The sequence below is a fragment of the Lonchura striata genome, chromosome 2, assembly GCF_046129695.1.
Source record: "Lonchura striata isolate bLonStr1 chromosome 2, bLonStr1.mat, whole genome shotgun sequence".
In the NCBI taxonomy this organism is placed as follows: domain Eukaryota; kingdom Metazoa; phylum Chordata; class Aves; order Passeriformes; family Estrildidae; genus Lonchura; species Lonchura striata.
The window spans coordinates 116,439,076-116,459,558 of NC_134604.1; the positions used below are offsets into that span (position 1 = coordinate 116,439,076).

The following is a 20,483-nucleotide window of genomic DNA, read 5'->3' on the forward strand; positions in this document are numbered from 1 at the left end:
ATAATGCATGGATTGAGTTCCAGGCTCCAAAACTGGTTCTGTTAGGCATCACTGTTCTTCCCCAAAGGCTGGTGTGCAGCAGAGGGGCGGCACAGCTCTAAGACTGCAGGGCAGGGGAAGTGGGATCTCAGCTGCAAGGGGCTGGATGCAAGATGTCAAAACTATTTCTGTCATCCTTATTTTGGTCTGGGATACATGCCTTGGGATTTTTTGGAGTAGGAACAATATGTTGTTTAGTCACCCTTTTCCTTTCCTGCTTTCCTTTGTTCACTGGACCAATGACCTGAAATCTAATATTTAATCCCCCTTTTTGCTCTCCGCACATTCACTTTCAGCTGAGAGCTTTTTCTGTGCACTGTATCCTGATTTTTGCCTCTATTGGGAATCCTGCTTCCCTCTTAAGTGCTTTGATACACAGGAGAACTGTTTGGGAATGTAAAACTGGTTTAAATACTTGTCCAAAGCATTGCAAATAACTAAATCCTGCCCAGAGCAGCTGTGGCTGCCCCTGGATCCCTGGCAGTGCCCAGGGCAGGTTGGACACTGGGGCTGGAGCAGCCTGGGACAGTGGGAGGTGTCCCTGCCATGGCAGGGGTGGCACTGGCTGGGATTTAGAGTCCCTCCATCCCAGGTCATTCTGTGTTTCTGTGATTTTCCTTGTTGTTTAGAGGAGAAAATAATAAAAAAAAAAGTATTTAGACAATCAATTTTTCTATCTCCCTTGTGTAAAAAAGGGATAAAGTTGTTCTGCAGACCCTGCCAGGTTTGGTGACTCTTGTCTCCATTTCCACCCCATTTTCCAAGAGTTTAAAAACCAGGTGGTTTGATTTCTTCTCTCTGTATCTGTGTGTTTCCTTTGCTCAGAGAAAGCTCCTCTAACCATTTCTGCTCAGGAGGATGTAAAAATAGTGTATTACAGAGCTCTGTATCCTTTTGAATCCAGAAGCCACGACGAGATCACCATCCAGCCTGGAGACATCGTCATGGTAAGCAGGGATTGGGATGTTCCCTGGGAAAAGCCTTCAGCTTCTGCTATGGTTCCATTTTATATGGCAAGAAAGGAACATCAAATCCCAAAAATCTGGTTGCAGGTGTGTTGGTAGAGAATAATTTCCAGTTTTTCTGGGATGTGCTCAGTGGGTTGTGTCGAACTCTGGAGCAAGGTTTGCTTTTGTCTCTCTAAGTTTTAATTCCCTGGTTAATGGCTGCAGGGATTAAGTGGATGTTAATACTAATTAATCATTAATATGTTCTTAACATGCAGAATGAAAATTCATGGGGGAATACTTAAATATTGTTCACTGGAGAAATGTATTCTCAACAGTGTTCTACCCAATAAAATTGATTATAAGAGCTTTTACATTTTAGCTCTGTTTAGCAATGGTGGATTTTGTACAAATACACTTTGTGGCATCCTATAAATTGTAATTATTGGCTTTTTAAAAAACCTGTTCTGGGAAATTGAACCTTTTGGGGTTGGTTTGGCTTTTTATTTATTGGGTGTTTGTGGCCTTGGAATGGGCTTCTGGAAAATGCAAAGTGAATCCTGGCTTGGCATCACTGCTGAGGACACAACAGATTGTAAAGCTGCAGGAAATGGTGTGGGAGAGGAGACTGGAGGCTGCTGGGAAATGCTGGGATGCCTTGTTTTCCTGGGAAATAGAGGGTGGCCTGGATTTACAGGTCATTCTGGGGGCAAGAGTGATCACTGTCAGGCAGACTTACTGGAAAAATATCAATTTTCCTTAAAGTTGTGATTTTAAGAAGCATTTAATACATTTTTAAACAGAGATTTGCAGAGGAAATAACATTTTTCCTCAAAACATGTGGTTCTAGGCAGTTCTGCACATATTTATCCCTGTTCTTGCAGGGAAAATAACATTTTCCCTCAAATGTGGGATTCCAAGGAGCAGTGAAATCAGTTTGCAGTAGAGATGTGCAGGGAAATAACATTTTTCCCAAAATACGCAATCCTAAAGAGCACTGAAATAATTTTAGAAGAGACATTTGCAGGGAAATAACATTTCCCACCAAAATATATGATTCTAAAGAGCACTCCATATATTTTAAATAGAGAATTTGAAGCCATCTGAGTCTTGTTATCTGTTGTTTATGGACTCAGTTTTAACCCCCTCAGCCCCAGCAAGGTAACTCCTCTCTGTTGCCTTTTTTTGAGTGATTTTGGCCATAATCCCAGCAGGTTCCTGGGGGCTCTGCTAGCCTGCAGAAGGGCTGCTGTGGGCAGTGTGAGCTGTGCTGTAACCATGCCTTGCTTTGCATCCCTGCTTCCCCTGGAGGTGAGAAGGGAGTGGGTAAGTGCTGCCAGGGAGCTCCTCACTGACCCACCTGAGCTGGTTCTCCTGCACTTCCTTGGCTCAAATAAACCCAGCCCAGCTCCTTCTCAAAAGTGCTTCAGGCACCCTGCACCAGGGTTTGCTTTTGGTGCTGCCTTCATCTCCTTCCCCGGCCCTCCCGTGTTTGTCCTGTGCTTCCAAAGGTGCCAGGGGTGCCTTTCCTTGGAAAAGAGCAATTTGCAAGCTCAGTGTTCAGGTGAGGCTGCCTGGTGGCAGCAGTGCAGCTGCAGTGGAGTTGAATTCCAGCTGGGAGCTTCCTGTGCCACCAAACCCCTGCTCCTTGGATATCTGTCCTCACACCAGTGGAGCTTCCCCATGCTGGAACTCAAATCCTGACCCCTTTTGGGCCAGAGGTCCTGGCAGGCAGCGGGCAGGAGGTGCCACCAGAGCCCTGTGTGGGATTCCTGGAATGGGATTCTGGGCTGGAATTCCTGGGTTGGGATCTGATCCTGGGCTGGAATCCCTGGGTTGGAATTCCTGGATCCTGGGATCCAGCATTGGGATCTGATCCTGGGTTGGAATCCCTGGGTTGGGATCTGATCCTGAGCTGGGATCTGATCCTGGGCTGGAATTCCTGGGCTGCAATTCCTGAATCCTGGGATCCAGCACTGGGATCTGAACCTGGGCTGGAATTCCTGGGTTGGGATCTGATCCTGGGCTGGAATTCCTGGATCCTGGGATCTGGGGTTGGGATCTGATCCTAGACTGGGATCCTGCCTGGGATCCTGCCTGGAATGGGGTTGCAGCGCTCATTCTGTCACTGGAGCTGGGCCTTTTCCAGAGCCTGGGAATGTTCTTTCCAAGAGTGTAACACCAACCCGAGCCCTGGCTGAGGGAACCAGGGAGGAGGAGGATTTATCCAGGAAGGAAAAGGCTTTGCCAGTCTGGGAGGGCTTCACAATTACTCTGGCTTTTTAATTCTCTTATCCTTTCAATGTACTTTAAATTTCTTCCACTGTAAGTTGAGACTGATTTTAATCTTGGCTATAGCTCAACCAAGCTTTTGTGTGGGAATAGATATTCTTCCTGAAAAATCCACAATGGATTCTAATGACAGTTTCTCATCAGTTTTCTTAGTTATTGATTGTTGGAGTTGGAGTCAATCTTCTTTGTGATCCACAGAACTAAGGAGTTATCAGCTGTGGCTCTAAAGTACAGCTGAATAAATAAAAACAACCTCCCCCACACTAATTCACTATTCAGGTGTTCATTTAAAGTCTGGTTGTATTTTGGAAGAAATAATCTGGGATTGTTGTTGGGGCTTGTGGATGGTGGCTGTAAAAATTAAAGGAAATTGAAACAAACTAGCTTTAAAAGATTTAAATGAACTGATTTAAAATTTCAGTATGATAATGCAAAACCAGATGTGGCTTGTATTTTAGATGAAGAAGAAACCAGAGCTGAAATGAATTACGAAGTTTAAATTATCCTTCAAAGTGCCTTTTCATGAGTGTGCATAGAGAACTTAATTGGTTGAATAAACAGAGATCTGTATCCTCACAGGCAGTTTTAGAATTATTGCAGCTTCAGATCCCCTCCTGAAGAGCCATTAATTGCATGGGTCTAAAACCTTGTGGTTGTTTGTTTTTCCTTATGCCTGAAGAATCCTGGTGGTTTCTGAGAGCCTGTGGCTCACCTCAGAGATGCACTTTTTAGAACATCTCCACAACTCAGATTTGCCTTTGCAGTGCTGTTTGTTTCCTCTGTGTGGTGATTGCAGTGAGTCCGGCTGGGGTGACTGATCCCTGTGTGGATTATTCAGCCCCTGGGTGCTTTAATCCTTTTTTCCCAGCTCCCCCCTCAGCTGTGCCCTTCCCTCTCCCGTCCTGCTGCTTTCCCATCTCTGCTGCAGTGGAAATTTTGCTCTGCACTGCAGGGAAAGCACATGGAACTGGTCAAGCACAAAGTGCCTTCATTTCTGGGATTGCCTCGGGCTGCCAGGGGCTGAGAGACAGGAGGGGACCCAAAACCAGCAGGAATGAGGGATGGGTTTGCACTGGGAGGGGAAAGGTGGATGGAACTTCCAGGGGGAGGCACAGAGTCAGCAAATGGCCTGAGAGAAAGGAAACTGGCAGCAGCTCCTCTGAGGAGCCCAGAGATCCATCCCTGCCCTGGGCTGAGCCCCCAGCTGGGGTCGGGAAAGGGATTGGGATTGGGATTGTGCCTCTGTGCCCCTCAGGTGAGAGCCCACCTGCAGAGCTGCCCCAGCCCGGGAGGAGCTGGAGCTGCTGCAGAGAGCCCAGAGGAGGCTCCAGGATGAGCAGAGGGATGGAGCAGCTCTGCTGGCAGGAAAGGCTGGCACAGCTGGGATTGTTCACCTGCACAGGAGAAGCTTTGGGCTGAGCTCAGGGTGGCCTGGCAGGGCCTGGAGGAGCCCCAGGAAAGCTGGAGAGAGACAATTTCCAGGGATGGAGGGACAGGAGCCAGGGAATGGCTCCCACTGCCAGAGGGCAGGGCTGGGTGGGAGATTGGGAATTGGGAATTGTTCCCTGGCAGGGTGGGCAGAGGCTGGGATGGAATTCTCAGATTTCCCTGGATCCCTGGCAGTGCCCAAGGCCAGGTTGGACACTGGGGCTGGAGCAGCTGGGACAGTGGGAGGTGTCCCTGCCATGGCAGGGGGTGGAGCAGGACAGGTTTGACCTGACCCAAACCATTCCATGGTTCAGTCATTTCAGTATGGAAAGAAAAGGAAAAAACAATTGTCAGGCCCTCTTGCGTTGCAAAAAGTTCATTACTGTAGAGGAGATCTGGGTTGTTTTCAGTAAAATTCCCATTTGCTGGACATGTTTGTTAACTCTCTGACTTCCTGTGTCTGCAGGTGGATGAAAGCCAGACTGGAGAGCCAGGGTGGCTTGGTGGAGAACTGAAGGGGAAAACTGGATGGTTCCCTGCAAACTATGCAGAGAAGATTCCGGACAGTGAAGTTCCAGCCTCTGCCAAGCCCGTGGCCGAGCCCTCTGCTGCTCCCAAAGTGTCTGTGCAGGAAACCTCCACCCCCCCGGCAGCCCCTGCCCCTCCAGAGGCTCCTGCAGCAGCCAACAACTGGGCAGACTTCAGCTCCACGTAGGTCTGGGTGCTGCTCAGCCCTTCAGGGTGTGGGGTCCTTTGGAGCTGGCACTGAGCACGCAGCCAGGGTGCAAACTAAAAACATCTCCTGGGAAGTGGAAGATGTTTTCTGTAGGAATTTGTTCAAGTTGCAGCCCTGTGGGACCTGGAGTTGCTCCCATCACACCTGCCTGGGCACAGCACAAACAGGAGACACCCAAATCCCAAGGTGTTCATTTCCTTGGAATCACAGAATCCAAGGCTTGTTTGGGCTGGGAGGGACCTCAAATCCCACCCAGTGCCACCCCTGCCATGGCAGGGACACCTCCCACTGCCCCAGGCTGCTCCAGCCCCAGTGTCCAGCCTGGCCTTGGGCACTGCCAGGGATCCAGGGCAGCCCCAGCTGCTCTGGGAATTTCATCCCAGCCCTGCCCACCCTGCCAGGGAACAATTCCATCTTCATCTGCCACTAAAATTTCCTCTTTCAGTGGGAACCCATTCCCTCTTGCCCTGCCACTCCTCTTCCTAATGAACAATCCCTCTCCATCTCTCCTGGAGCCCCTTCAGATACTGCCACCTCCTAAATCCCTTTCTCCTACATTAGTTTGCACCAAGCCTTATTGAATGCTTCCAACTTGCTTATTGTTAGGTATCATATGCTCATGGCAGTGATGACATGAAAAGGTGCTTTAATTCCTGATCAGAGCATTAGCAAAACTAATGGAATTGGAGCACATGCCCATCCCTGGGTGTCTTAATACACTGGGAACTTATCAACTGCAATTCCTTCTCCTTTGACCATGAAATCCATATTTATAAACTGATATCTCAGTGGGAGGCCCTGACACAGCTAGGGCTGCCCCTGGATCCCTGGCAGTGCCAAGGCCAGGCTGGACACTGGGGCTGGAGCAGCCTGGGACCTGCCATGGCAGGGGTGGCACAGGGTGGGCTTTAAAGGTCCAAACCATTCCATGATTCTGTGTCTAAAAAAAAAGGGATTTGAGAGGTCAGTGATGTGCAGGGGGAAGGTTTCAAACAGTTTTGGAAATAATGATGAGTTGTTTTTATTTCTCTTTCCACTGTGCGTAATTCAGCTTGCACTGCTTGAACTTCTGTTTGTGGGGACACAGCTAAGAATTGAGATAGAACCCTGTCCTTCAGTGGCAAGGACAAGGAGCTCAGTTTGGGGGTTGCCTTTGAAGGTGAAGTTCTTGAAGTGGTTAACCAGTGTTTAGTTATACTGCTGCACCTGGAGTTAAGGTGCTGGATACTCGTGGAAAAGAAATTCATGTGGAATGTTGAAATATTGGTTCTGTGTGATTTTTTTTTGTTTGTTTTTTACTGTTAAAACCAGTAGGAATCACATTGTTCTTTTCTGTTTCTTTCTAGGTGGCCAGCAAACAGCAGTGAGAAGGCAGAGAGTGATAACTGGGATGCCTGGGCAGCTCAGCCCTCGCTGACGGTGCCCAGCGCAGGGCAGCTCCGGCAGCGCTCGGCCTTCACCCCCGCCACTGTCACCGGCTCGTCCCCGTCCCCCGTGCTGGGCCAGGTGAGCTCCTGGCCTCTCCCACCTGCTCTGAGCCAGCACAAAGGCTTGGAGAGCAGTGTGAACCTTGCCTGTGCATTGAAACACTCACCTGACGTGACATAGTGAGCACCTCCAGGAGGGGTGGCAGGGAGGGTCCACCTGCAGAGCTGTCCCAGCCCGGGAGGAGCTGGAGCTGCTGCAGAGAGCCCAGAGGAGGCTCCAGGATGAGCAGAGGGATGGAGCAGCTCTGCTGGCAGGAAAGGCTGGCACAGCTGGGATTGTTCACCTGCACAGGAGAAGCTTTGGGCTGAGCTCAGGGTGGCCTGGCAGGGCCTGGAGGAGCCCCAGGAAAGCTGGAGAGAGACAATTTCCAGGGATGGAGGGACAGCACACAGGGAATGGCTCCCACTGCCAGAGGGCAGGGCTGGGTGGGAGATTGGGAATTGGGAATTGTTCCCTGGCAGGGTGGGCAGGGCTGGGATGGAATTCCCAGATTCCCCTGGATCCCTGGCAGTGCCCAAGGCCAGGTTGGACACTGGGGCTGGAGCAGCCTGGCACAGTGGGAGGTGTCCCTGCCATGGCAGGGGTGGCACTGGGTGGGCTCTGAGGTCCCTTCCCAACCCAGGCCATGCTGTGGATCTTTGATCCATTGGCAATATCTGGGGCAGGATTTAACACAAAGCAGTTTCTGGTTTGCTGGTCTGGGGTGGCTTTTTTAGATTTTGGTGGTGTGGGATTGGGTCACTTCCTTGGGGCTTTCTTCACTCCCCCGAGAACCTTCACTCCCAAGTGGGTTAAGTGGAATAGCAATGGCAAAGCTCCCCAGCTGAATTCCTTCCCTCTCTTCAGGCATTTCCTTTTCCTCAGTGGAACAACAAACTGTTCTTGGGAGCTCATGTGTTCTGGGAAGTGCTAAACATTTATCTCAGAGCAAAAAGAAATTGCAATTTGGAATGAATAAAATGCAGCAAAGCATCATTTTTCCATAAAATGGACTAGGAGTCCTGCCAAAGCAGCTTCACAAGGGTTTATTACATGTGTATCTTAAATAAAAGTAATTAATTTAATCCTGCTTTGCATTCATGATGTGTTAACAGGCAGAAATGCAGGAGGACTGTCAACATTTCTAGAATTACTTTGGAAGTTTAACTGATGCTTTAGCTGAGAGAGTCTCTATTTGTTGCTGTCTAAGCAGCCTGAGGATATAATTCCTTAAGCAGCTTTCTTGCTGCAGGTGGAGCATGGCTGACCCCTGTTTTTCTTTCTGAAGGGTGAAAAAGTGGAGGGGCTTCAGGCACAGGCTCTGTATCCTTGGAGAGCAAAGAAAGACAACCACCTGAACTTCAACAAGAACGACGTGATCACCGTGCTGGAGCAGCAGGACATGTGGTGGTTTGGGGAGGTGCAGGGCCAGAAGGGCTGGTTCCCCAAATCCTATGTCAAGCTCATCTCAGGCCCCATTAGGAAGTCCACGAGGTATTTTGTTTGCTTTTCCTGTCCTTCACTTCTGTGCTGGTAAAAGGAAATAGCAGGAGCTGCACCATTGAATTTTAAAGTTTTACCCTGTAAAAGGGACCTTGTTTTTATCTGGAGGGTTTTGACTTCCAATCCTGAACATTCAAGAATTTTTCAATTTCTTAATTGAGAAATCAAGAAAATAATTAATTATAAGAAAATAAGAATTTAAGAAATAATAAGACTGACCTCAATAAGAATAAGAAAATAAGAATTTAAGAAATAAGAAGACTGACCTCAATAAGAATAAAAGAATAAGAATACTGACCTCAGTTCTCCTTGGGTCTTGCCTCACCAACAAAAGATTAATTAACCTTCTTAATTTTATGTGACTTGCAACTGAAAAATGAGCATATTGGACTTTCTGAAGTACAGCTGTGTAAGTCAGAGCTCCTCTCTGCTCAAATTTAAAAGGTAGTCCTCAAATCTAAATCACTTCTCATTATTCTTGGAGGATTAAACATCTAAAATCTCATTTTTTGTATTTTGAAGGCAACATTAGCATTAGGAATATAAATGGGAATGATTTCAGATTTTTTTTTTCCCTGAGGAAAAAGGAGATGCACAAAGTTCTGTATTTAGGGCAGTTGCTTAAATGTGACCATGGCAGATCACTGGATTCAAAGCTTTTTGGTTTTTTTGCACATTTACTGTCTCTTCTTTTAAAACCCAGGGTGTTGCTTGGGCTTGCATTTTATATTTGAAATATAACAGTAATTTTTCTGAAGAGATTGAATTTCTTAAATAACCATTATTTTCTTCTAAAGCATGGATTCTGGTTCCTCAGAAAGTCCTGCTAGTCTGAAAAGGGTAGCATCCCCAGCAGCCAAGGCAGCGGTGTCAGGGGAAGGTGAGTCCTGGCCTGGCAGCCTCTTACTCTGAATTGAACACAAGAACTCTGCTTTTTGCCAAAATCAGCAATCAGATTGTGCTCTTCAAGTGGTGGTAAAATCCAAGAGCTAATCAGTTTGCCTCTAGAATAATTCAGAATTATTATTATTAGTGTAACGGTTTTTCTATGTTGTGTATAGAGAAGGAATAATTTCACATATCACAAAAATAATGAGCATATCCAATAGAAATATTGGGAAAAGTATAAGCTACAAAAGACATGAAAATATCCAGTAGAAATAGTGAAAAAAGTACAAACTACAAAAGATGTGAAAATATCCAGTAGAAATAGTGAAAAAAGTACAAACTACTAAAGATGTGAAAATATCCAGTAGAAATAGTGAAAAAAGTACAAACTACTAAAGATGTGAAAATATCCAGTAGAAATATTGAAAAAGTACAAAATATAAACGATATTAAAATATATTTTGTAGTTTGTACTTTTTCCAATATTTCTCTTTTTTTTGCCTTTATTTTGGTGACATTTTCTGATCCAGAATTGGTTTTCTCAGAGGACCAAATAAGCACCTGTGTCCATGTGTCCATGGTGTTGGGAATTGGTAAATATTTTCATTTCCCCCAAAGCTGGTTCCCAGAGTTTCATTAGAGCTTTTAATGGATCCCAGTCACTTAGGGAATACTGGGATCTTTATGGCCAGCTCCATTTTAAAGGTGGGGCCTGGGGCACAGACTCAATTCAGATATTTTTCTGAAGGGTTTTCAAAGGGGAATTCCTGGCTGTAGCCACCCTTCAGCTGAAGGGGAATATCCCCACCTGAGCTGCCTTCACTCTTAATCCCCTGCAGTGCAGAGGCAGCTCAGAGGTTTGTTAATTAAATCACAGGCACAGGAGAGCTATTAATCTAAATGTAGGTTACAGGTGAACATCTGTGTCTGGTCCCTACAGAACACCTGAAGTTTCGAACTGCAATTCCAGGTACACTTTTAGGGACATTAGCATTTCATTTGTGTCTGGCCTGAGCACCACAGAAACTAAAAGGAGGGAGCAGCAGAGAAAAGTTTATTTCAAAGTACAGCTGCTCTGCTCTGTAGTTATTCCATAGAATCCCAGCTGCTTTGGGTCAGAAGGGACCTTCAAGATCACCTTGTTCTGGTTTTCCTGGTATTTTTTTCCTGGTTTGAGGAGGAGGAATTGTGGGCATGAAGAGTCTTGTCCAGGTGGGATATCTCAGGTGTTGTGTTTGTATTAAAAAGGAACACAACTTTTCTTTAAACACTTCAAAAAAGCTGTGGTTTTGAGAAACAATAAAGCAGGGATTTAACATCTTCTGTCGAGAGGGTTGCAGAAAAGCTCATGTGCAGAAGGTGATTTTTAAGGTGTGTGCACTTTGCATCCCAAACTCTGAAAATCACACTCATCAGCACAACCCAGAAATCACTGGGAAAAATGTTTTATATCTAAATAAATTATTTATGTACATTTTAATTAAAATGGCAAATGATATACAAACTCCCCCACCCTGAGGCAGCCTTTTGATAGATCCTATTCAGTTCTGATAGATACAACTTTATTCATTAGATATTGATGTTTCTGTGAGTAATAAATAATAAATTTGCCTTCTGCCTAGCCCTGATATGAAGGAGGTTTTGCAGGGGATCTCAGGGGTGTCTCAGGAGTTTTCCATGTGCTGTATTTCCCTTTTCCAGAGTACATTGCCATGTACACCTACGAGAGCTCGGAGCAGGGAGACCTCACTTTCCAACAAGGTGACCTGATCCTGGTGACAAAGAAAGATGGTGACTGGTGGACGGGAACGCTGGGTGATAAATCAGGAGTTTTCCCATCTAATTATGTGAGACTCAAAGATTCTGAGGTAGAGAAATGTTTTCTTTGGGGTTGTAGTGGTAGCTGAAGGCAGGGCATGGTAGGGGAAATAAAAATGCATTGTGGATTTATTGACTGAGACTGGAAAGGAAAAACAATTGCAATAACAACAATAGTTGCATTTTACAATTTAATAGCATAAATAACTTGAGGGATCATCCATGCACATAATGCCAACATCAGTAGTGCACTTGACAGTTTTTTAGACACTGATCAGAACAGTCATTATTGTTATATTGCCCTGGTAAGTTTTTAATGCCTGAGCTGTATCTTACTGCTATTATTAAAAAAAAAAAAACCAACAAAAATCTACACAGTAATATTTCAGTCTATTACATTTTTCCCTATCATTTCTTGCAATCAAGAACAAATTTTGCACCAAAACTTTGCTAACTATTGTATTTATTTGTCAGTTTTTGACTGAATAATAGAGGTTCTTTTTAATCTCTTTTTAGCTTGAAATAATTCCACAGAACACATCCTTGTTGGGGTTTTTTGGGGTGTTTTTTTGTCGAGATGTTCTGTTATTTATATGGCTTGAGAGGATAATTTATCTCCCAGTAGGAATTGGTTTAGATTCAGGGCTGGGTACACAACTGATCTCTTGATGGGAAGGATACTGGTTTATATCTCTGGAATAATGGGGGGTTAAAGATAAATAAATAAAAATCAGTGGATTTGGGGGGGTCTGGATGGTTATGCACAAGAACTGGGTGAAAGACACAGCAGCACAGAGCCTGAGCAGAGTCACTCCTTAAAGCCATTCCTGCTGCTGGAAAAGCCACGGGGTAACAGCTGCAGTGAAATCTGCAGCTGTAGGAAACCTTTCAAGAGGCAATTTTCAGTCTCAAGAAATTCCAGCAACGTCCTCTGGGCCGGGGTTAAAACTTGTGGTTAGTGATGTTCAATGCTGCAGTCCTTGGGGAGGTGGGACTGGGCACTGGAGCTCAGGTTCAGTTCTGAGCCCCCTTTTGTCAGAGAGCTCAGTTTGGTGTTTGTGTCACCTCAGCTTGGCTGGGCTGCCCCAGCTCAGTGCACTTCACCCAAAGCTGCCCTTTGTGCTGGTGAAAATCCCACCTTCAGCTCAAATCTTGATGAGAGAGGGAGGAAAGAGCACAGAGCTGGTGGAGCCCCTGCTGCTGGGATGTTGTGTCCATGCCAAGCTTCCTGTGCCTGCAGGACACGGATCTGCCTCCAAGTGGGGACCTGGGTTTTGCTCTCCAGCCTGCTCCCAGAGCCAGTTTTTGCAGAGGATTTCAGAGTCCTGGCTGCTGTGCTTGGACAGCTGCCTGGGCTGGAAGATGTCCTGAAAAGAGGAATAATTTCATGTGTTCTGTACTATTGACAGAACCAAAGAAAAACAGGAGTGATCTTTCAGCAGCAAGGGCAGAGTTTCTAGAAATGACTCAAAATCTCAATGGTTTCCACAGCAGAAGAATTTTTAAAATTTGTTCTTTTGTGCCCATTCACCTCAGGGTGCTAAAATAAGCCATTCCCTGTTCCTTCAAGGTTCAGTTTATTAAAAAAGTGGGGAAGTCTTTGTTCTTCAGAGGAACAGTGGCCCATTCTGAGGTGTTCCTTAGAGGGAGGTAGGTGGATACAGGGTTTTATTCTGGACACTGGTGAGAATTCCCTCTGTGGGGATGTCTTGGAAAACACAACAATTTCAGGACTTGTGATTATAAAACTTTGCATAGGGGCTCAGAAAATAATCCCTGAATGGATCAAGTTGGGATCTGAAGGGTCCTGCTGTACAGCACAATTGGCAAGTCCTTGCTGGGGATTATTAAATTGACAGAGCAGGTTCTGCTCTGCTGGCTCAGGAGACTTCATCCCTTGTCACAAAGTGCCCTCAGGTGTGCAGGGGAGGCAGAACAGGCTCTGTCCTTGCTGCTGTGTTTTCCCTCAGCAGAAGGAGTAGGAATTGCTTCTCCCTGTCCTGAGTGGGCCAGAAATGGGAACCATCCTAAATGTGTTATTTATGAATTTAGTTATTTCTTGAAGTGCTGTAGGACTTTCCCATGTGTTCCTTCTGCTTCTGAGGATTCAGAGAATCCTCAAAGGCAATTCAGACTCAGTCTGATGGTTCTGAAGTTTCTGTTTTAAAATCATCTCTCTGTGTCACAGACAGGCAATGTCCCAGCCTGTTTGGTCTGTCCCTGTGCTTCTAATCCAACAGTGTGGATGCTGACCAGGGCATGTTTGGGAGGAGGGGGTTCTCTGAAGGTCCTTGTTCTTTGCTGAGGAAGGCAGAGGTGGTTCCTCTGCCAGGACACTTCCAGAGCAGGGGGAATTCCTTTGGTTCACCCCCTCTGTGGAGCTGTCAGGGCCATCTGCCCCTGTCCCCAGAGCTGCACTGGGGTTTGTCCCTGCTCCCCTGGGGGCTCTCCTGGGTCCCTGCTCATGGCCCAGCTCACAGGGGGCAGGGAAGGGGGATCTGGGGACAATCAAAGCAGTGCAGGGAGGAGAGGAGGATCTGCTGCTCCTGTGGGGTGTGACTCTAATGATCTGTGACAGGAAAGGAGCTCTGAGACATCAAGGCAAGCTGAAGATGTATCTGCTAATCCATGTTAGAGGTGACTCACAGCCAACACAGGGCTTTGAGTGGCCCTTTTCTCTCAGCCACTGAGCTGTTCTTCAGTTACTCCTCAGTTTAATTGCTGCCAGAATCCCCAGGTTTTCAAAACATCAGTTGACAGGGAGAATATGGAGGAGGAAACTGTTCTTTTCCACACAGGAGTTAAGATTCTGTGGAAGCCTTCACGTGGTTTGATGTTGGCTCCAAGTTTGAGGAGGATCCTGAAGGTGAAGTTGAGGGAGGTGGAAATGTTGAAGGCAGGAGGAGCTTTATGGCTCCCCAACATTCCTGGCCACAGTCCAATTTAGATTTAAGTTGCTATTATCCACCTCAGACCTCCTTAGTGCAGGACATAAAACTGTCAGTGGCCTGGGAGGAAACTGCAGGAATTATTTAGGGGGCAGGAACTGGACTGCTGTCAGGTTTTGCTGAATTTCTTGTGGTTCTTCAAAGGCTTTGCTTCCAATCCTTTGGATGCAGGTGTTCATCCCTCACCTCACCCTGTGTGGGTGCAGAGAGTTGCTCAGGAATATTTCCAATCCAGCAATTTGGAGGGATGAAAACTTCTATTGTTTTAGCTCGCCTCCACAGAATTCCCATAATGTAGATACATGGATTTGCAATTGCAAATGGGATATACTTTGGGATTGCAAATGGGATCTCCTTTGGGATTGCAAATGGGATCTCCTTTGGTATTTGCAGCCCATGAAAGGGAATAAAAGTCTGCACTTTTGCATCAACAAATCATCCACTTTTTGCTTGGTATTTATTCCCAGGTTTTTATTGCTATCTAAAATATTAAGGATTTTTGTAAGAACAGAATTTCTTGTGAGTTTTTGACTCACATGTTTGTTGAGTGAAGCTTTGTGAATCGTTTTTGTGTACTGGAGAAAGAAGTCTGAGTGCTAAACTTGCCTCTTGTTCTCCATTTCAAGGCTCCAGGAGCAGCTGGGAAAACAGGAAGCTTAGGGAAGAAACCTGGTGAGTCAAATATTATGACAGCACCTTCTCTCTGTTCCTAAGTGTTCAATTCAATGGCAACAAAACCTTTTCTGTGAAAACAGTCTTTGCTCTTGGTCATCTTGGAGTAGTTTGCACTGATGAAAACCATTATAAAATAACTGGAATAAATGCAGTTAATAAATAATGTAAATGTAATAAAAGAATTCATCCTCTAATCATTCTAGTGTGTCAATCACTAAATAACATGTAGCTAGAGAATAAAAATCTGCTTGCTCAGAAGTGAATGTGAACTCCCTGCTGGATTGCTCAGCAGAGCAGTGGGAGCCATTCCCCCTTGCCCCAAGTCCCTCTCGAGCTTTCTTAGCTGTGAAAGCAGAAGACAGGAGGAGGAATTTCTCATTAAATACAGGAGGTGCTGGCAGGAGGGTGGAAGATTTAAAGAGAGAAAAACCAAGAGCAGAGTCAGTGCTGGGTGAGGGCAAAGCCAGGGAGTTGTTGGGCTGGGAACACAGTTCTGCTGCTGGGAAGGGCAGGGCTGGATGGGATTTTGGAATTGGGAATTGCTCCCTGGCAGGGTGGGCAGGCCCTGGATCCCTGGCAGTGCCCAGGGCCAGGTTGGACACTGGGGCTGGACACAGGGACAGTGGGAGGTGTCCCTGCCATGGCAGGGGTGGCACTGGGTGGGCTCTGAGGTCCTTCCAACCCAGGCCATTCCGTGACTCCATGAATTTGTGTGCTGATCCCAGATCCAGGTTTAAAGCACCTTTATCACTGCAGGCCTTTCCACCACCTGCCTGGCTCCCCTGTCCCTGCCTCTCCTGCTGCCAGGTCCTGAGGGAGGTTCTGCTGCAGCTGCCCCTGTGTTCTTTGCATTGCTCCTCATCCTCATGCTGCTCATTTTATCTCAATTGCTTCTCTGATAATTTTTAATATTCCTACTGGTCCTTTCCTCCTAAATTTCATGTCAATCATTTGATCATTTCCATGTTGGGCTTCAACTATCTCTGTATCTTCCCTGCACCAAAGCCTCCCTCAGTTCCCAGGGTTTGTGGGTTCCTCTGCCTCCAGCTGCCCTTGGAATGAATCCCTGAAGGATGAGTGATGTCCTGGGTCCCTCGGGAAGCTCCAGCAGCACCAGCCCCACTCTGTGTGTGTTTGTGTCCCCCTCACCCTGCTCATGCCCTGGGGACAGGGCTGAGCCTGCCTTTGGGAGGAATTCCTGCAGCTCCACTTGGATCCAAGCCTGGGTTAACCCTGTGGGAACCAGAATTGTTCCCTGCCTTTCCACAAGCACTGTGGGGCAGAGGAAACTCCACCAACTGCTAGGGGTAATTCCCTGGAATCGTGAGCTCCCAGTTCCTCTGTGTCCCCTGGTGCTGGGAGGGGACCAGACAAAGCCCCTGTTCTGTGAGAGCCTCCATGGAACAGAGATTTCCTGAGAAATCCTCTTTGATGCACTGGAAAACATTCTTTAGGGGCCAGGGGCTGAGAAATTCTCTGCCAGCCTGAATTTGTACCTCTTGGTGCAACTTCATTATTTTGTCATTGATGTGTCTGCTCTCCTTAGGGAGCTCAGTGCAAAGATGTATTTACTGGAAAACACTGCATTTTAAAAGCTGTACAGTTCCTATTATTATTATCCATTTCAAACATATTTGATCTTCAACCATAGAGCTGCTGCACCTCTGGTTTATTACATCTTTATTCCTGTAGTGCTCTGAACCCTTCATTTATTTGACAATTACCACATGTATTCATGGAAATTCATAAATCCATAGCAATTTTCTGGAAAGGAATAACACAGTCTTATAGCAGAATGAATGTTGGATAAAATGTGCTCAGATTTTTTCAAATTAACCTTTTCTTTCCTCCTCTGCTTCAACAGAAATTGCCCAGGTTATTGCCTCTTACACAGCAACAGGCCCAGAACAGCTGACTCTTGCTCCTGGCCAGTTGATTCTCATCAGAAAGAAGAATCCAGGTGGTTGGTGGGAAGGAGAGCTCCAAGTTAGTTCCTTTTTTTTTTTTTTTCTAGTAAAATCCCATTTAAAAATTTGTTTTTTAGTAGTTGAAAATGCTGAATGTGTTGATAACAAATAAATTTGACAATGTTCTGCAGTGCAGCAGTTCCCAAAAAACACCCTTGCAGAACACCTCACACCTGCCATGCCTGGATTTGGGAGAGCAGCAGGAGCTCAGGGCAGGGTTGGACCCTCCCAGGTGTTTTTGAGAGTAGAACTTGACAATTTGGTCCCCCTGAAGGAGTTTCTGTTTGGCTTGGGGTTTTTAGAAGGAAATTGGAGATGGGACAATGCTGTTGATTTATTTGTGCAGTGCAGATCTCAGACCAATTCATTTATTTTTAACACTTTGTACCTGCCCTTTTTGCCTTTCCTGGTGATATTTTTTTCATCTTTTGTGGAGAAATCCTCTTGAAGGATTCCTCTGGGGTTTTCTATCACTGACCTTGATGCTGTTGGTAACTTTTAGCTTTAAAGAGTCTCCATTAAATGTATTTTAAGACAGAAAAGAAACTTCCCTGGTCAAGAGCTGACATAGTTATCACTGAGCAGCTGCTGGGAGGCCCTGAAACAATTCCATTTTGGTTGTGTAAATACTCCTATGTAAGTTTAGCTGCTTTAATGTCTTACATGTGGTTTTACAATTGGGTTTTATTTTGTTAGCAATCCCTGACTGTTCTATTTATTCTCCTGCTCCACACTTGGGGGACACAGTGAAAGAAAATAAGGCAAATGTTTTAAACATTACATTGCTGGTTTAATGTAGTGTTCAAAAATTTCTTAAATTATCTAAATAGACTTTAGATCAAGTGTTTTCTTTTTTAGTAAAGATTTAGACAGGGAAGGAAGTAGTTCAAGAATAGTAAATCCTTTAGATGACTTCCACCAAGGTTAACAGTGTGTTATTCAGAGGCAGAATTCTCCTTGCCCCAAATGCCAGCCTTATTCTAACACAAACAGAATAAACAGTTAAAATCATCCTTGACATAGAGTTAGAAGCTGGGATTCAAAGTTCTGGAAGAACCTTTCTTACTGTAAGGAGTTTTTCTGGGTTTGATTTGCAATGGACATTGGATTTGGGGAGATAACAGGATGAGGTTTCCTGCTTTGGTGACACAAGGCATTGAAAAGCTTGGATATGTTTCTGTAGAATGCCCCTGTTCCTAAGAGACAGGAATTTTGCAATATAGTGGAACATGGTTCTGTAAAAGAAAAGAGGAAATTTGGATTCTTAATCTCTGTTTAAACTGTCACAATCTGGGGATGTATTAAAATGTAGCAAACCTATTGTAAATGTAGGTGAACTTGGTGGGAAGAAATGCTGATGTCTGACCCCAGTTCAGAGGCTGAATGATTTCTTTATTATAACTATACTATAATACATGAATATACTATTTAAAGGAGATACTAAAACTATATACCCACTTTTTCTAACTGCCAAATCTAAGTCACAACTGGTTGCCCCTCTCTGAGAGCCCAGCCCCAGGTGGGTTGGATTGGCCACCAGGCTCAAACAATCCTCACCAGAATCCAACCAAGCAACACCCCAGGGAAACAATTCTCCACACACATTCCACATGGGAAAACAAGGAGCAGAAACAGAAATTATTTTCTCTTTCTTCTCTCTGTGCTGCTCTATGAAAAGTCCTGGGAGAGAGAAGGATGTTCCTGCCACACAAGCGTAATGATGAATGAGCATTTAATGAGAATTATTAAGATTCTGTGTTAACACTGTTACATTCAGCTGGTGCCACAGAGCAGCTGGGTTTTCCCTGCCCAAGCCCTTTGCCCTGGGGCTGGGCTGGTGCTGAGCTCCTGGTGCCTGGCCAGGCTCCTGTGAGCAGCCGCTGTCTCCGCAGGCGCGCGGCAAGAAGCGCCAGATCGGCTGGTTCCCGGCCAACTACGTCAAGCTGCTGAGCCCTGGCACCAGCAAGAGCACCCCCACCGAGCTGCCCAGGCCTGCAGCACCCTCAGGTGAGCCCTGCCTGCCCCTGGCACCCCTTCCCCGGCTGCTGGGCCCCTGCTGGGCCTTCAGCTGGGACGGGTGTGGTGTTCCTGCATCCCCAAACCAGCCCATCCCTGAATGAGGGACAGGAGCTCTGGGGTGTTCCTCAATCATCAAACCAGCCCAGCCCAGCCCTGAGTGTGGGACAGGAGCTCTGGGGTGTTCCTCCATCCCCAAACCAGCCCAGCCCTGAGTGTGGGACAGGAGCTCTGGGGTGTTCCTGCATCCCCAAACCAGCCCAGCCCTGAATGAGGGACAGGAGCTCTGGGGTGTTCCTCCATCCCCAAACCAGCCCAGCCCTGAGTGTGGGACAGGAGCTCTGGGGTGTTCCTCCATCCCCAAACCAGCCCAGCCCTGAATGAGGGACAGGAGCTCTGGGGTGTCTCTCCATCCCCAAACCAGCCCAGCCCTGAGTGTGGGACAGGAGCTGTGGGGTGTTCCTGCATCCCCAAACCAGCCCATCCCTGAGTGTGGGACAGGAGCTCTGGGGTGTTCCTGCATCCCCAGCCCAGCCCATCCCTGAGTGTGGGACAGGAGCTCTGGGATGTGTCTTCATCCCCAACCCAGCCCATCCCTGACAGAAGCAGGAGCTGACAGAAAAGAACATTTCCACAGAATCACAGCCTGGCTGGGCTAGAAGGGACTTCCCAGACCCTATTCCATGGTCCTGTGTTTATGGGACTGGCCCCTCTGGTGGTTGTTCTAAAGATCCAGAAAATGCCTCTCTAAAGCCTCATGGAATTCAGGTTCAGAATGGCAACTCAGCACTGTGACAGAGCCTTTTGCAAGGAAACAGGATGAGATTTTTGTAATGTTTTTTGAAATTATTTCAGGTTTGACAATCTGGGACTTTCTCCACATGCTAAATTTTACAGAATAAAATTCTAGCACTTTTTGCAGAACATCTTAATTAAACTGTAATTAACAAAAAGAGAGAAGCTATTTGGCAAATTGAAATAAGTTGCTGGCTTGGTACAAGGATGAAAATAAAATCAAATTTCCAAATTAATCCAGTGGAGAGAACCTGCCAGCAAGGCTCATTAATAGAAGTCTGATGTCTGGTGGGAAACCAGAAGCCCTGTGGCCTGGCAAAGAGAAAACAGCAGAGAAATAGAGGGGATTGTTTATTGAACTAAACAGTCCTGCTGCTGCAGAGAATTCAAGGAACTGCTTTGTCAGAAGTGAGAAGAACCAGGTGTATTCTGAGACTGGATGAGTTCCGCTGCAGGGAAATAGAAAATCCCTGCTGGAAACAGTCCTGGGGTGCCAGCAGAGCAGCCTGGATGGCCTGGGATGCTTTCTTCCAGTTCTGTCCATTTTCTCTTGTATTTTCCACATTTTTTTTGTTCTGAAAACCTAACTAGGACAACAAGGGCATCACCACTGGCTTTCTTTTGGATTATGCAGCTTCCAGTAGTAGAAGTTCCAATGTGTCCCAGATTTTCCTGTCCACTGAGCAGTCCTGGTGGGGGGTTCCAGGCCAGGCTGGAACACCCCGAGGCAGTGGAAGATGTCCCTGTCCGTGGCAGGGGTGGCACTGGTTGTGCTTTAAGGACCCTTCTAACCCAAGCCATGCTGGGATTCCGTGAAACTCTGGGATTTTTAAACCCCTGGAGTCAGTTTGGGGGGGCTGAGCTGAGCCCCAGGATGGGATCTGGACACTGAGCACATTCAGAGGGGCAGCGAGGCTGGAGAGGGGCTGGGAGCACAAACCCTGTGAGGAACCCTGAGGGAGCT

At 46.4% G+C, this 20,483-nt stretch overlaps 1 protein-coding gene across 1 annotated transcript in view; it reads left to right on the forward strand.

The window, feature by feature from the left end:
• The window catches only part of ITSN1 (intersectin 1), a 106,673-nt gene that overhangs the window by 62,464 nt on the left and 23,726 nt on the right, over nt 1–20,483 (forward strand). Inside the window, 9 exon segments of the mRNA XM_021538736.3 lie at nt 865–986; nt 5,173–5,417; nt 6,789–6,948; nt 8,198–8,403; nt 9,210–9,292; nt 11,002–11,168; nt 14,693–14,738; nt 16,606–16,727; nt 18,601–18,715. Coding sequence (XP_021394411.2) covers nt 865–986; nt 5,173–5,417; nt 6,789–6,948; nt 8,198–8,403; nt 9,210–9,292; nt 11,002–11,168; nt 14,693–14,738; nt 16,606–16,727; nt 18,601–18,715 — 1,266 coding nt within the window.